Source organism: Lichenostomus cassidix, chromosome 3 (genome assembly GCF_008360975.1).
Source record: "Lichenostomus cassidix isolate B80296 chromosome 3, HeHo_3.0, whole genome shotgun sequence".
NCBI classification, from domain to species: Eukaryota; Metazoa; Chordata; class Aves; order Passeriformes; family Meliphagidae; genus Lichenostomus; species Lichenostomus cassidix.
The window spans coordinates 62410137-62425702 of NC_139483.1; the positions used below are offsets into that span (position 1 = coordinate 62410137).

The following is a 15566-nucleotide window of genomic DNA, read 5'->3' on the forward strand; positions in this document are numbered from 1 at the left end:
ATTTACCTTCTGTTTGAAAGGCAACTTTTATTTTTAAATTGGCAACCTGGAAGTTAGGTGTTCTCAATAACTAGTGTAAGTGAAATATATAATTCTCCATGGGAAGCTACTATTTTCAGAATGATAAAAGAAAAAGGGATTTTTTTGTTGTTGGTTTTTTTTATTGTTGTTGTTGGTTTTGGGTTTTGTGTTGGTTTTTTTCATTTTTTCTTTAAAAATTTCTATAAGGATTTTGAGAATATTGGGAATTAGTGCCAATTTTTATGAAGATTTCTATGTGATGGCATTTAAACACAGGCTTTTTACTTAATGTGTTTAAGCCCTTAAAAAATCATCAGAATGTGATCTTCAGGATCATTCACAAAGGCATTAAATTTAAAACTTCGTCTTTTTTTCCCCTCTTCCGAATAGTTGTATATAAACTGTCCTGAAACCACGTTACTTGATGTAGCTGATATTTTGGCGAGGATTGCTGCTTCAGAAGATGGTCTTTCTCTTCTTCTTTATGGAGAAAATGAAAAAAATGCCAATGACAGGTAAGAGTTCATTAATGGATGACATTAGTGAGCACTTCAATGAATTACATTGTTCTTATGAGACTCATTTTATCTTCATTCATTTCTCAATCGTGATACATTTTTGTTTTGTTTGGAGTAAAATATCTGATTATAAATTAAAGTAGTAAGTGTTTTAGAGAATGTACTAGGGAGATATTTATGTGTAGAACCAGGTGAAATGACAATGTAAAGAAATATTTATAACAAGGGAGATTTTCATGTTTTACTTCATTTTCTAATTCATGTGAGAGCTTTCCTTTCTCTGAATGTAGTTCCATTTTATTCACAGTCTTACTGTTCAGACCAAAGCCCGCTCTTCCATGTTTTTCTTTGTTTTTAGAATAAACAGAAAATCAACCAAATTTAGTGAAAGAATAGATTTAATGTATCATTCACATTTCAGTACACCTAGTAGTGACGGATCTTGTATAAGAAGCTGCCACATGTAACACTGTACCTAACTTAGAATCAGTGTGGTTCCTATGGGTAGAATATAGTTAGCTGATACTAAAATTAGAAACAGCTGTAAAATTGAGATGAGCCTTTGAAAACAGATAAGCTGCAGGTTATGAAAATGTTTGGAATGTATGTCTTCTAAATGGAGAAATCTCAGAATTGTCTGTTTTTAAGAGGGGTAGAAGTAAAACATATTTTTCCGGAGAAAGAGTTGTCCTTGTAATTGCAAACCCAGAATATTTCAGATGGATGGCTTGGCTAGGAAAAAATAAGAACAAGGACAAATTTTACATTGTACTGGTATCCTTAACACTGATCAAGCAGAAGCGAAAAGTAGTCTGGTTACTCTACCCAACTGGACTCCTATAAAACATGGAGTCTGTGTAGTTTGTGGTCCTGCGGGCTGTGTGGAAGGCAATGGATATATTTTTACACTGTGTAGAACTATCAGCCAAAGTAAAATCACTTGCTGTACATGTCTTTTCTTCTAACTCGTGTTACAAGTTATAATAAAGTCTGCCCCTCCATAGTGGGTCATAGTCTCTTTCCGTAGTTTCTTTTGCCCTAAAAAAAATTAAATAAGTTAAGTTAGAGGCTTTGCTTCCAGGCTTATTGTTTAACACAAAATAATATTTTAAAAGTGTTATTTTATTTCTAGTCCTACAGCTGCTCATGTAATTGTTCAGTTCACAAAGAAACTTCTTCATGATGACATTTCTCTTTTATCTGGATCTGAGCTTTTGCCAGTTGTTAAAGGAGCTTTCATTTTTGTATGCCGTCAAATGTACAGAACTTGTGAAGGTCTGCAGATGCTAATTCCTTATGGCTTGCCTGAATCTATTGCAGAGGCCTGGAGAAAGGTAAATCTTGCTTTTGGATTGGGAAAATCCTACTGTGAGAGGTTCAGCTTGTAAAATAGTTGTTCTTGTCACTTAATTATACTGAAGTAGTGAAATAGTGCTTGAAAACGTAAAAATGAAGTTCTTGCAAATTTTCTTCTTTTCTGGAGGTGAGGAAGTGGGATGGAAAATGAATGCAAGGTAAGGAGAATGGAACAGCTATTCTTCCTGTCATATGCTGTAGGCTTTTATTATGATTAGATATTTAAATATACAGTCATAATGTAAACTGAGGCAGAAAATATCAGAAAGTTAGAACATGAATAGAAGATACCTAAATCACCAGTTTGTGGCTGTTTCTCACTGTTTCATATATTAATATTGTCATTAAGGCATACATTTTTATTGAAAATAAAGTATATTAGTACTTGGAATCATAATTCTATCACAGTAAACTGTGGTTCTTACCAAAGAATGTTGGATTTGAAACTTGCATTCTTCCTTGCATTGAAAATTTGAGGATTTTTGTTGAATTAAGAAGTTTAGTTGACTTGATTTGATTTAGTTCACTTGATTGTGCTGTAATTTATGTAACCCAGCAATCTGTCTGCCTTTCCTACTGTCTAACTCATCAGTCTTACTCAAACTAGCCTGTTACTCTGTTTAATGTTTATCACAGGCAGACTGTTAGGAGCTTTTGATGGGCGTTTCCAGTTATTTCCTCTAAAACACCACAGCATTTACACTTGTTTAAAAGACTTCTTTCCACATTAAAATCCCTTATTATGGTATAGAACATAACGTAGACAAATTGTCTTTACATATACAAGATAAGTAGACTGAATGTGTTGAATAAAAAAAAGTTTAACTGACAAAATGCTATTTCTTCACGTCACTTTGGTAGTCAAATATAAACTGAAATAGAATCAACATATTCTTGATTTTAAGAATCTACAGGAAAGTCAGCTCCATCAACTTAATGCTTTTTAAATTATTTTCTGTTATTGTTTAATTTTAAAATACATGCAGTTTGTAAAGTATCTTACATTTATAGTGTAGCAAAAATGGTGGACTCTTTCGCAGCTGTAGTATCATTTTTTAAATGGATGGACTGGTAATTTTTATCCTTTTCTTTTACATGTCTCCTGGAGTTTTGAGACTGATGGAGAAAGAAATTCTTTCTTTTCTTGGCAGAATCTGATTAAATTCTGGGGTAGAATTTATAGAGATGATAATAAAAGGGATCCAGATCCAGTACAACTGACTAGTTTAATAAAATAATCTTTTGTTGATTTAGTACATCACATTTATAGTGGAGTAAATTAATGACTGCTCACTTTTATTTCAACAGTGTAATTTGCTTTTTATCCCATAAAAATAAAACAACGTAAATAATTAATTTTAAATATGCAGTGTCTTTATACATGTGTCTATATGCAATTATTTTCAAATATAATTTAAGTGATAAACTCCATCAGATATAAAAATATGTATATATATTTATGTTGTAGCTCTAATAACATCCAGACCAATATAGGGAAATTTATGTAGTTTATAAATAAAATTAAAAGTAGCAGAATTAATCAATAAGCTTGTTATTGTGTTGTTGACTCCAGAGGCTGTTATTTCCATTACCTGTGACAGAAATGGAGTAAAGAGTTGTGTTACAATTTTTGTTTTTTTCCTTTTTTTATTTCAAACGCCAAGTTTTGATTTGGGAGTCTCCACATGGAAAATAAAGAGGTTTATTTAAGAATTCTAAAAAAAAATTTAAAATGTACTAGCTTTAAAATTGTTTATACCCAAAGAAGAAGTAAAAAATAAGCTTTTCTGGAATTAAAAAAAAATGTAGTGGAATAGTATATTTTGTGCCAAAGACTAGACTGTATATACCTGATCACTGTCATTTTTTTTTTCTTTCGTATATAACAAGAGAATAAACAGGATTGAGAGTTTAAAAATGGTGTAAGTAAACTGTAAGGAGGTATTTATTTATTTTCCATTTTGCAGACAAGTTTGCTTTCAGAAAGAGTGCCTACTCCTGTAACTGATGCAGACTCCACTTCATCAATAAGTCAAGAGTCAAAAAACAGGTATGGGGTGGGGAGGAGAATCAGGAAAAAAATTATGGGTTGAGATATGATCAGTCTAATAATTGAAACAAAGTAGAATGTAGTAATACTAGTAATGGTAATAAGGACATAAACAGGAAGGTAAAGGAGAGAGAGAGAGAGAAGGAGAGAGAAAGAAAGAGAGAGAGAAAGAGAAATGCACAAGAGGAACAAGTGACGCAACTCGGTTGCTCTTCACCCTCTGACCGATACCCAGGTCATCACTCAGCAGCGTTTGGCCCTTTCTGGCCAACTCCCTGCATTTTATATACTGAGCATGACTTGTCATGGTATGGAATATCCCTTTGGCCAGTTTGGCTCAGCTATCCTGGCTGTGCTCTCTCATGGCTTCTTGTGTGCACCTGCTCGCCTGCAAAGCATGAGAAACTGGGGAGTTCTTGACTTGGATAAGCTCTACTTGGCGACCCATAAAACATCAGTGTGTTACCAACATTATTCTCATCCTAAATCCAAAACACAGCACTGTACCAGCTACTTAGAAGAAAATGCACTCTTCCCTAGTCAAATGCAGGACAGTCTTTTTGCCAAAAGGATAGTGGTAGGGAGATGGAATGAAACCATCCTTAGCATAGGTCTCAGTAGAGGTACAAAATTCTTCCTGACCTTTGAAGACTTCCTTGGCTTAGAGAGGGGTGTCTAATCTATGCAAAACTGACTTATTGGTTGATTCTCTCTGACTAAAGAATTTAGTTTGAGGAAAATGTGAATTGGAAAGCACAGAATAAAATAGCTTTCTGTTTATCTTACGCCTTTGATGTGGTGTTAATTTAAAATGCTTTTCTGCTGAATCATATTTACACCTTCAAAATATTGTGTAGCAAGATTGGCAGCATTTTGGCTGAAAGCCTAATACATACCAAGTAAAAGGCATCCTTCCTTTTATACTAAAACTTAATGTCCCTTGATAGAAGTTTGTATGCATTAAGATAAGAAATACACAAGTATTTGGGAGTCTGAAAATTCAGGGCAACGTGGATTCTCCATTTACAGCTCCTAGTACAAGAAGCTGTTATGTAAATATAGCACTTTTCTCCATAGTTCTGTGCTAATTTCTTGCAGGAACCTTTAACTACTCAAATGTGAGTTCCTTATAGTGTTTTTACATTGTTGAGAAATTCTGTACCTGTTTTGCCAGTACGTGACTGGCATGTTAATACCTTAAAGAGTGTATAGGGTCAGACTGTAAGTCATACATATGTTTAAAGATAGCATAGGTCTTTTGGGTTCCTCATTACATCATCTTTCTCTTTTGTGTTCTCACATAACCTTAGTTTTGCCATGCTGAGTTTGAATGTCTGTACAAAATAGTCTGGTGTATGTTATCTTTTTCCCAAATGCTTTTTTTAAACTAACATAGACTTATAAATTAAGCATAGAATCCAGTGAGTAAAGTACTGTTGTTTTAAAGAAAAGTAAGACATTGTACTTTTTCTTTTTTTCCCATGCTTTTTTACATATCGTGTTTAATTACTATTTTGTTACTCTTGCAGTTTGCTATGGGAAGAGACTTTGTTAGATGCTTTGCTAAATTTTTCTGCCACGCCCAAAGGACTATTTCTGCTTCACAGCACAGGTGCCGTGAATGACTGTGTGAATTTTATGTTTAGCAGTTTATCAAAAAAAATCCAGGTAAGCATTGCAAAGTCTGTACAGTTTACTTTTTACTGTAAAGTAAATGCTAGGAACTGGTAGGAAAAATATTTTTTTTCTTTTCTTCTAAGTGGGAGTTTGTTTAGACCGTGTTGGTAGGTCATGTTGAAATCTAAATACGCTAGCCAATACTTGAAATATAAACAAAAAATCAGATAATATGCAGTTTTAGGACAAAAAAAGTAATGTCACGGGCATCCTACTGAATGCGTACAAAACCATTGTAGTAGTAATGGTTTTACTTGGTCATATTGCATGTCTCAACCACAGTATTTCATGTTCAGATTTTTACAAGATACTTGATAATGATGTTTGGTTTGGAATCTGACCCTGGTAAGTCTACAGAAGATAATAGCTATGAACTGTTCAAGTCTAAACACAAAGTGGATTAAATTCTGTAAACAAGTGTAAGAAAAATCAATATTTAAGAGATCATTTGAGAGTTTCATGCCTTCTGAATAACTAACACTGCACTTTTATACTTATCAACAGACAAATGAATATGAAGACTTTGGTAATAGAATGATTGTTACACAAATGGCAGCAACACCAATGGCTGCAGTAGCTCTGCAGAGTTCAGGTAAATTGAAGAATGATGTTTTGTGAAGAATTGCATGCTGCAGTCTTGCATTTTAGAAAAAGGGAGAAAGATGTTAAAAAAAGTCCCAACTGTGTAAAATAATTATACAGCATTAACAAAGACTCAAATGTCTGTTAATTTCTTCTTGATGGAAATTAATTCTCTTCAGTTTTCAAGTCATTCATTAATCTTGATGCAGCATTTTGGAGTTTGTTTTATTTTTTCTTCTGATATTATGTAAAATCTTTACTTCACTGGTTTGGATTTCCAGAAATTTCCTGTATCTGTGTGAAGACATTATACTGTTTAAAACTAAGTTTGCAGGTGCTTCTTTGTTGATCTGCAGATCAGAATTAATAACTGTTGATGTCTGTAATTTGTATGTGCATTTCCATGGTTATTGACTGCACAAAAGGTGAGGAGCTGCAAAGACTGGAATGTCATTGGTGCGGTTATACAGTAGTTAGATGTAAATGAGATTGTGCTACAAGAATTGTCAATTCAGACAAAGTACCTTCAGAGTCAGTCTCAGATAACCTAACTGTTACCATATCATCAACAGTCCAGGTAGTCGTTATATTAAAACTAGAATCTCATCAATAAAATGAAAGTAATGTCTTAAGTTGTTAAGAAAGTCTCTGAGGTACAAAAGTTTTAAATCGTCTTTCTGAGTATCTAGAAGTGGCTGGTGTTGACTAAAAGACTGTCAGAAAGGCAGGCAAATCCTGCCACTCAAGGAAACTGATTGTTAGTTACTATTTATGCCTCTGGGATTTTTCAGAAAGCAGGGAGCAGATCTACTGAGGAGTTACCCATCTGTCCTGTTGTAAGGTTTTCAGCCAAATTGCTTCTTATGGCCCTTTTACGCCCTTTGGCGTCAGAGACAAATGATATACCAAATATAATCAGCAATGATTTTCAACCCTGACAGCTTGTGTAATGTATGTAAAGTTTCTATTAGGCCTGTGACTTACGTTTGACAATTTCAGAGTTAGATGTCTCTTTCCTCTTCTATTTAAATATTTAGCATTTTAAATTTTAACAAATTCAGCTAGTAGTGCTTCTCTGAAAGGTTTTTTTTTTAGTCCTTTTCATTGTGGTGTGTTTTAATTTATTAATGAGTTATAGTGAATCTGTATTTTTAGAACCACAGAGACAATACTAACTAAGCCTTGATCTGTTGCACTTTTTAACGAAGGTCAGAAGCTCATTTACATAGAAGATTTATAAATATAAATATAATCCTACTCTGGTGTAATAGTCTTTGGAAACCATTGTTGCAGACTGTAGATAGAACATAAGCAGACTGCTCTGGAAAGGCAGTTTTGATGAAAGGATTGAGAATAGCAGGGATAGTAACCCTCAAGCAATCTGTGTTGTGAAATTTCAGCCTTCAGTATAGAGAATTCTGAGAATCCTAGTTAAAACTGTGGTGTAAAATATTTTTAATATGAAACTCATGGTTAGCACAAACATTTATTTTAGGCTTTATAAAGGCACTTGTTACTGAATCATGGGCTCTTTTGGAGTGTGGAAAAGATGACTTGAGAGTAACCCAACCCAAATCTGCTCCAGTTGACCCCATTGACCAAAGTTGTCAAAAGGTGAGAAATTATTTAATCTTATGTTTTTTCCTGGAAAGAAACAGTGCTATGGTTCAGACAGGATGATACCTTTCTTTAAATTTTTATTGCAGCTATACCTGCTGCTTGGTACGTGTGTCAAAATTGGTATAATACACTAGTTAAATCATGACTGATAAAGGGTTGTTGTGTTGGAGGGCACTTCATGATTGCCAAGGATTAACTATGAAATAACGAATAACAATCATGACAAAAATTAAGTCATAAATGCTGGACATCAGTTTCTGTCCATATTACTGTAATAAGATCAGGAAGAGTGATATATTTTAGACTATTTTGGGTCTCTAGATTTTAGAATTATGTGGTAATGAAATACTGTAATTTTCAAAATTGATTGTACAATTTGATAGATAATAGACATTTCAGACACTACTGCTCTTTTAGATTATATAGATGCCTATCAGAGTATGCAGTCTTATTTTGGGCAAGTTTATTTATGTCAAGTTCAACCTGTAAATGATAAGAACAAAATTAATGTAAATGGAAAATAACGGCTAACACTTACTTGGTTATATTTGGTTAATATTCTCTTTTTTCCCTCCTTTTTCTCTAGTCTTTTTTGTTTCTGGTTAACTTGCTTACTTATCCGGCAGTTTTTGAGCTCCTGAGTAAACGAGATCTACCAAATAAACCCATGTATTCATTCCGTGAAGTACCTGCAGATATAATTGTAAGTATTTTGACAGAAGGGTACTTCCATGAAGACACTTCTTCTTAAGAAAATATTATTGTTATAATAGAATAATGTTTTTTCTTATTATTGAAAGATTTTGAATTTTTCTGCATTTTGTATTATATACAGCATGAGGGCAGTATGTGCACATATCACTTCGTATTAACCTAAATGTTCATTTTGAAATCCTAAAGGTAATATAAAATTTGATGCCTAATTTAAAGATCATCTTTTTTGACTGGTGTTAGAATTGTGTTTTCCCATGGAAAAAAGAAACATACATAAACACCTCTGTATGGGAATACAGTTACATACTGGAAATTGTTGGAAAATAAGTTTACTTGTATTTTATATAGTGTTGCTTTATCACACTATCTGTGAATTTAAACAGCATTAAAAAACCCCAACAAAATGAAAACACATAAACCCCATACCTCAGGCTTTGTTTTTAATAGCACACATGATTCACACAAAGACAAGAATTAGTAATTGGACAGCTAATGATTAAGACATACTTCAGAAAAAAGCTTCGCCATCTCTGTATTTAGTATTATTTTGTATTCAGCCATCCAACTGCAGTCCATTAGGGCTTTTTTTCTCATCTGCAAAGCCCAGACAACTAATTTGTGACCTTGTGTAGAAGTTAAAATCAGATTTCTTTTCTAATGAGTTAGCACTTTAAATTGCCTTTATGTTGAAGTGTTTGTTTAGCACAGGCTCTGGATTGGTGATAGTTTAAGTTGTTTAGACAGAGTTTATCATAATAGTGTATGTTATGTTTGAAAGGGATTTTTGAATTCTTTTTTGCAATACTCTGGCTACAACTTTTGATGATTTCAGGAGGAAATGGCAGGATAAATTTCACTTTTCTAATCTGCTCAGTGGTAGTGTCCAACAATGGATAGCTTTGTTCAGTTACCAGCTTTTATGTTGAAGATGATAAATATTTGAGAGCATTCAAATTGTGGTAGATCTCATCTAATGATTTTTGTCACTTTTGAAAGCCAGTGTTCTAGCTTTTGAGGCACTTCAGTATTTTTACAAAATTCTCTAGGTTTCTAGAAATGCCAGTACTGATAAAACTGTTCAAAGTTCCCTTCACAGTTACAGATGCTTGGGATGAGGCTTATCTTACTGTGCAGCAGTGGGTTTTGTCAGCCTAGACATCCAAGGTTGGATAGAGATATGTCTATCTATGTAAGATAGACATCCAAGATTATGTAGTTAACAGAAAGGAAATAGATCCTCTAATGTTAATTTAACATATAATGGCTAAGTACTCACACAGCTTGGAAATTAAGCAGAGATATAGGTTAGTTATAACCATGTTTTTGGGCACGTGGTTATAACTAACCTATAAAAAGAAAGCAAAATATAAAAAGATTTTGACCAGTTATAACTGTAGAAAGCAAAGTAAAGCCATTTCTGGGCCATTCGAAGATTTGATTGGAAGACCTAACTATTTTCTGTGCCTTATTTTTTCTCTGTTTCTGAATCATGTCATATTGCCACAGAATCTGACTTGTTTATGCTAAACTGTATTTGCTAATGCACAGAACTTAATCATTTTTGTGTACCCTTTACTTGAATACATAGGATTTAAACAGTTTTACTTCCTTTCTATTTTTGTCTGACTAGCTGCATCATTGACTGAATGGACTATCAGTTGGGCTTTTTCTACTTTTAACTGTTGACTAATTAGGTTTTTATGTTGTGCCCTTCGGAAAATTTTTCTTAATACAGGCAAGATTTCTCTATACCATGTTTGGCATGTAAAATTATTTTAGAAAATGGAGCACATGAATGAAGGGTCTTCTGCATGTCTCCACTCATTGAGGGTTTCTGCAATGGACATGTTCAGGAGAATCTAGTTGGGAAGGTACCCCCTAGATTTGTAGCTTTGAAAGACATTAAAATAGGTGATCTTCTATTTCTTCAGTGTTTCTGGAGAATATTATACTTAGATGGTTTTTCTTAAATATTCCAAGTAGATGACATATGACCTGTAATAGTTAAGCTATGCTTTGTAGCTGAGCAGTGCAGATCTATCTGCACATTTTTTTAATGGGGTTTTGTGTTAGACATTGTTCATTATCTTCCTTTCTAAAATCCCAAGTCAGAGCTTGGTCTCCTTTCTCAGTAGTCCTCTCACTGTGCCTGATCTTTGTATTCTTTTGGAGGCTCCAAGCTTTGATGTATAAATGAGAGAAGGAAGTTGTTGCCAGAGAAATACCCTTCGCATTCAACTCTTTGTATGTACAAGTAACTAACAAAATCTTAAACCCTAAACAAATCAATTTTTTGCATTATCAGTTTTATGAACCGCCTTGTGGTCCAAGTTGAGGTGTTTAATTGAGAATTTTATTGTGAATATACTATGTGGAAAAAGCTCTCTCCCCCACCGCCCCAAAAACCAGACAGGAAAAATATGCTTTCATTGCATTTTAATTAAGAATGCAGTTCTGAAGTAAATGCAGTTCTGAAGACAGTTTACTTTGGAAAGTTCCAGACGTTTTTCCTACTATTGTGAGTTTTGCTCGTGATTTTTACTTTTCTCTGTTTAAAACCAGAGCTTTTGTTGATTTCACGGAGGTAGGGATCTTAACTTTGCCCTCATATAACTCATTGCTCTAACAAGGTGAACAATAACTCCCTCTGCTGTTTCTTCTGACCATAGCATAGCAATCTGTCTCTGAGATGATAACATCACTGAATGTTTTTGTCCATTCCTTAGTTTTTAAATGAAATTATTTCTTCAGAAGCAATTTGCATATGCAGTGAACCAGAGAGGAAGGTAATTAGGTTGGATTTGTGGAAGAAGTGGGAAGCAACCACAGGCCATTGTCTCTTACATGAGATGCTCTAGGATGAAAGCTGTAAGCCTCAACATCTGAGCCAAGACTTGCTACACTGAGAATAAATGTCTGTGTCTTGAAGCATGTAGTACAAGCCAGTGTGAGAAAGGCTTATTTTACTAAAGGATTTGCTGTTCTCTTCATTGAAATAGACATGTACACATTTCGAACATGCAAAAAGCAGTTTAACATTTTTTTGTGGTTTAATATTGAAGAAGTAGGATAGTTGATATGCATGGATCTTTTTGTATGTTTGTATTCTTTAACAGTTTTTTTCTCCTAATCTTTGACATGGTTTCTTTTTGCTTTTGTGTGGAAAACACTTCTTGTTACAGAAATAATATCACTGTGTGTTTTAATAATAGCTTTCATTCAGTAGTAAAAATGAAACTGTGATGTGCATAAATTACAAAAGCATACATGGTTTTCTACATTTCTCTTCCTTTGGCAGGATATCATTGACAGGCTTATAATTTTGAACTCAGAAGCTAAAATTCATTCCTTATTCAATTATGAACAATCCCATATATTTGGTCTGAGGTAAGATGTTTGGTTTTTATTCTCTGGTCACATTAACTAAATGGGATATAACTTGCTTGGATGTGTTACTTCTGACAAGATAACGTTGTTTGGGTTTTATTATGTATGAAGGTGAAATTTCCCCCTTTTTTAGCATAAGAAGATTAAATGAAAAGTGGCCTACAAAATGAGAACAGTGATGAATCTAATCTTATTATCTGTAAATGGATATATTGTAATATGAGAAGCAGTGATAGAAATTGGACGTTGTTTTTGCCTATTTGACTGTAAAAACAAGTTGTATATCCACTGTAGTGCAAAAAACAAAAATCACACCAAAACACTAAAATTAATTATTTCTGCAATGTTTATGTCAGATTTTGGTTTATGTAGTCTCTCTATACTTAAAATTATTTTTTAAGTATTTGTTTAATTATCACCAATTTCACAAAAACTTAGTTTCCAAACCATTAGATTCCAAATATTTCTAGAACCTGAAGGTACACTTAAAATATACTCACACTGTCATGCTCATGTTTTGCAATATTCAGTGCATTATAATTTTAATATAGAAATTAGTTTCTGCATTTTTATTCTGTTTTCTAAGGATGAATATATAAATCCTTCAATTCACATTTTTGTTATGAACATATTTTGTGCACTTGAATTAAAAGATCTATTGGATTGTACTTCATAATATGGAAAACCCTGATAATGTAGCTTAAGCAAGATATAGAGGCTCTGCTGCCAACTTTCCTTTTCAAACTTAACCACTCTGTAAAGTGGTGTGCATGCAGTACAAATCAAAGGGAAAACATAGGGAAGCCAGATATGGTGTGCATAGCCAATATCTCTTAAAGAATGCTCCCTGTGATGCATTCATATAGATTAGGGCCTGTGTGGTCAAGACTGAAATACTCAGTTCCACAGCAAGCTGTAGCTAAGTTCAAATCTGTGGTTTCTTTGGTATTTTGGGGTGGTTTTGGTTTGCTTTTAATTTTTAGGTTCTTGGAAGTATCTTATCCTAGAATGATTCTTCAGTAGTTTCACAGACAGTGATCTGGTATTCCGTTAATTGCATCTCTTAGGTGTTTCTGTGATGAGATTTATTCAATTGAAGGTCCTTGTAAGCTAATTGGAAAAAAAAAAAGGTGTTGTTATAATTATTTTTATTTATTTATTAAAGGGAAACCTTAAGCAAGAAGTTGGATCTAGGAATGGAAAAGTGCAAGTATATAGACAGTTCCTAATTTGTGTATAGAAAGATTTTCAAACTGTCAGTTCAGCTTTCAACTTCAAAGCAGATTTACACTTAGAATCGAGAAGTTTCCCAGTTGGCCAATATCAGTTGATAAAAGAACACTGAAGGCTGTCTGAGCCACACTTCTGTACAGGCTGAAAATCTGGATGCTCAGAAACTAAGGCAGAAATTCTCAGTGGTCTTTCTGTGTTAGAAGGTTCTGAACTTGCCATCAGAGCACAAATCATAGAGAAGAGAAATTCAGAGCAGTAATTAATGCAATATTTTTTAAACATACTAAACACAGAGTATTTTCTTAATTTAATTATCAGCTTTACTTCTCTGATACAAGAGTACCCATTGATCTGATTTTAAAAGTTGTTGCATATGAGAAATGATAATTTTCTTAAAATGTGACACTAGAAGTCTTAACCACCTCCCTTTCCAGGCCAAGCTCTTTTAATCTCTGTAACTTCTATAAACAAAGGAATCTTTCAGATTTATGATTTTATATATTATCAAGGCATCTTGCCTAGTATTTCAGTACAGTAAATGCATTCATGAGTTTTGAGTTTTTACAGCCGGTCAAGAAATTATATGCATAATATATATATTTTCAAAGTCTTTGCCTAAAGCATTATTCAGGCATTTACATATTGTTGTTCTCTCTATTCAGAAAATTAGTTTTCTGTGAATGCTAGTGACACCATGTTGTTAGCTGGATTAAGGTGTGGCAGAGTAATTTGTATCTTTGATAATCAAGTTCCTGTCTCTGTACAGTATTAATACTCCAGAATAAATTCAAAGGTACTCCATTAATGTTGGCTTCAATAAAAAACAGAAGGAGAAACAACGTTACTGGAATATGCATAGATGGTGGGCAGTGGGAGGGGATAAGATTTGGTGTACAGGCAGCTTTGAAAAATTCCCTTTATTTAATAGAGTACTTTTATAACATACACTGTTCCTGATTTTTTTTTTTTTTAGTTTTTAGGTTTTTTTCTTTTTTTTTTTTAATGGATATATGATAATATGGCAGTAAGTGGCATCTGAATACTTTAAAGAGGAAAACGAGACCCTTTCTTTCTTAGGTGTCGTATTTTCCTCCCAGTGCCTTATTTTGTTCATAAGTCAATAAAATTCCTAAATATTATGAAGTCAAAAGATCTTTCATATGTACATTCTAAATCAGAAGAGTCTTTGTTAGCTCCATACGTGTTTACTGAGAAGCCTCCTGCTAGTGGGCATCAAGCAACAAGGAAAGCACTCTGTTCAAGAATTTGGCTTTCTGCAGGGAAATACCTGGTAAATTCTGAGGGTTAATCCTTTTCCTTCAGATATGCAAATTGTGACTGTTTAAAATTAAAGACACAATGTGCTTGCCTAGCATTAGAGATATCTGAAGATAACCTATTTTGTAGAAATGTAATTTGAATTGCAATGAAAAATAGATTTATTTTAGGCTTCCGTAAGGCAAGCTGAAAACCCAGTATTTATTACAATGCTCTGTGTGAATAATCCAAATGCACTTCTATTTCTGTGAAATTACAGAAAATTGTAAATATTAGTCTAAGTCATATGCTCATCTGTGTCAGCCTCAGGATTGTAAATCTGCTGTCTGCTGCAAATAGGAAAAGAATATTGGCTTGTTATTTTCAGGCTTGTGTAATAAATATTTTGAGCTTGTTAGGTCACATTTTCTTTGTCATATAAAATATCATGGTAAATATGTTTTTTATTTATAATGCTAGTTTTCTTGCTTAGTTGAATGGGTGAAGAAAATTATAAAAATGCATTGTATCTATTTCTGTTGCCCTAAAAAACTAGCAGAGGAGGATTTAGGAAGGAAAATTTAAATGGCTTATACTATACTGTCATCAAAATCAATCAGCATTTTGAAATTTGCCTTAAAGCAGTACATGTTAGTCAAAATTTCATTTAGAACGCTCCAGTGAAATCCAGGTGAATGAATTCAATCCTACAGGAGCCAGGAATATATAACTTTGTGAGTTTAGGAAATACAGATAATAAACACCCCTGCATTCTTTCCCATTGCTTTTGTCAACTGCATTGTAAATATCCCTCCTATATGTAATTGCATTTTAATACTGAGGTAGCCTTGGCATATGAAATAGTTAGTTCCTTAATTATGCTTGCATTATGTGTATTGTTAAAGAGAGTCTGTGATTTTAATGATTGCAACACAGTGCTGTTTATATTTATTCTCTCTTTTCCTTTCTCTTTATTAAAAAGCATTATGAATAGCAGAATCCAAAGGTAAAAAGGAGCAGAGTCTGGATTAGCAGTGACTACTAGTGATGGGGATTTACAACAGGATTATGTGAGAATGCTTCCACATCATCTGTGATCATGTAGTTATACAGTTAATTCAATTTTTTGCTAATTTATATATTAATAGAAG

The 15566-nt window shown here is 33.4% G+C and overlaps 1 protein-coding gene across 5 annotated transcripts in view; it reads left to right on the top strand.

Annotated features, from left to right (window-relative positions):
- The window catches only part of TBC1D32 (TBC1 domain family member 32), a 70507-nt gene that overhangs the window by 16476 nt on the left and 38465 nt on the right, over nt 1-15566 (top strand). For all 5 annotated transcript variants that reach the window (XM_085056081.1, XM_085056084.1, XM_085056083.1 and 2 more), the window contains exons 16-23: nt 412-536; nt 1672-1873; nt 3863-3945; nt 5475-5613; nt 6127-6214; nt 7700-7818; nt 8411-8527; nt 11837-11925. In XM_085056081.1, the coding sequence (XP_084912207.1) occupies nt 412-536; nt 1672-1873; nt 3863-3945; nt 5475-5613; nt 6127-6214; nt 7700-7818; nt 8411-8527; nt 11837-11925 (962 nt within the window). The remainder of the gene's footprint in view (nt 1-411; nt 537-1671; nt 1874-3862; nt 3946-5474; nt 5614-6126; nt 6215-7699; nt 7819-8410; nt 8528-11836; nt 11926-15566) is intronic.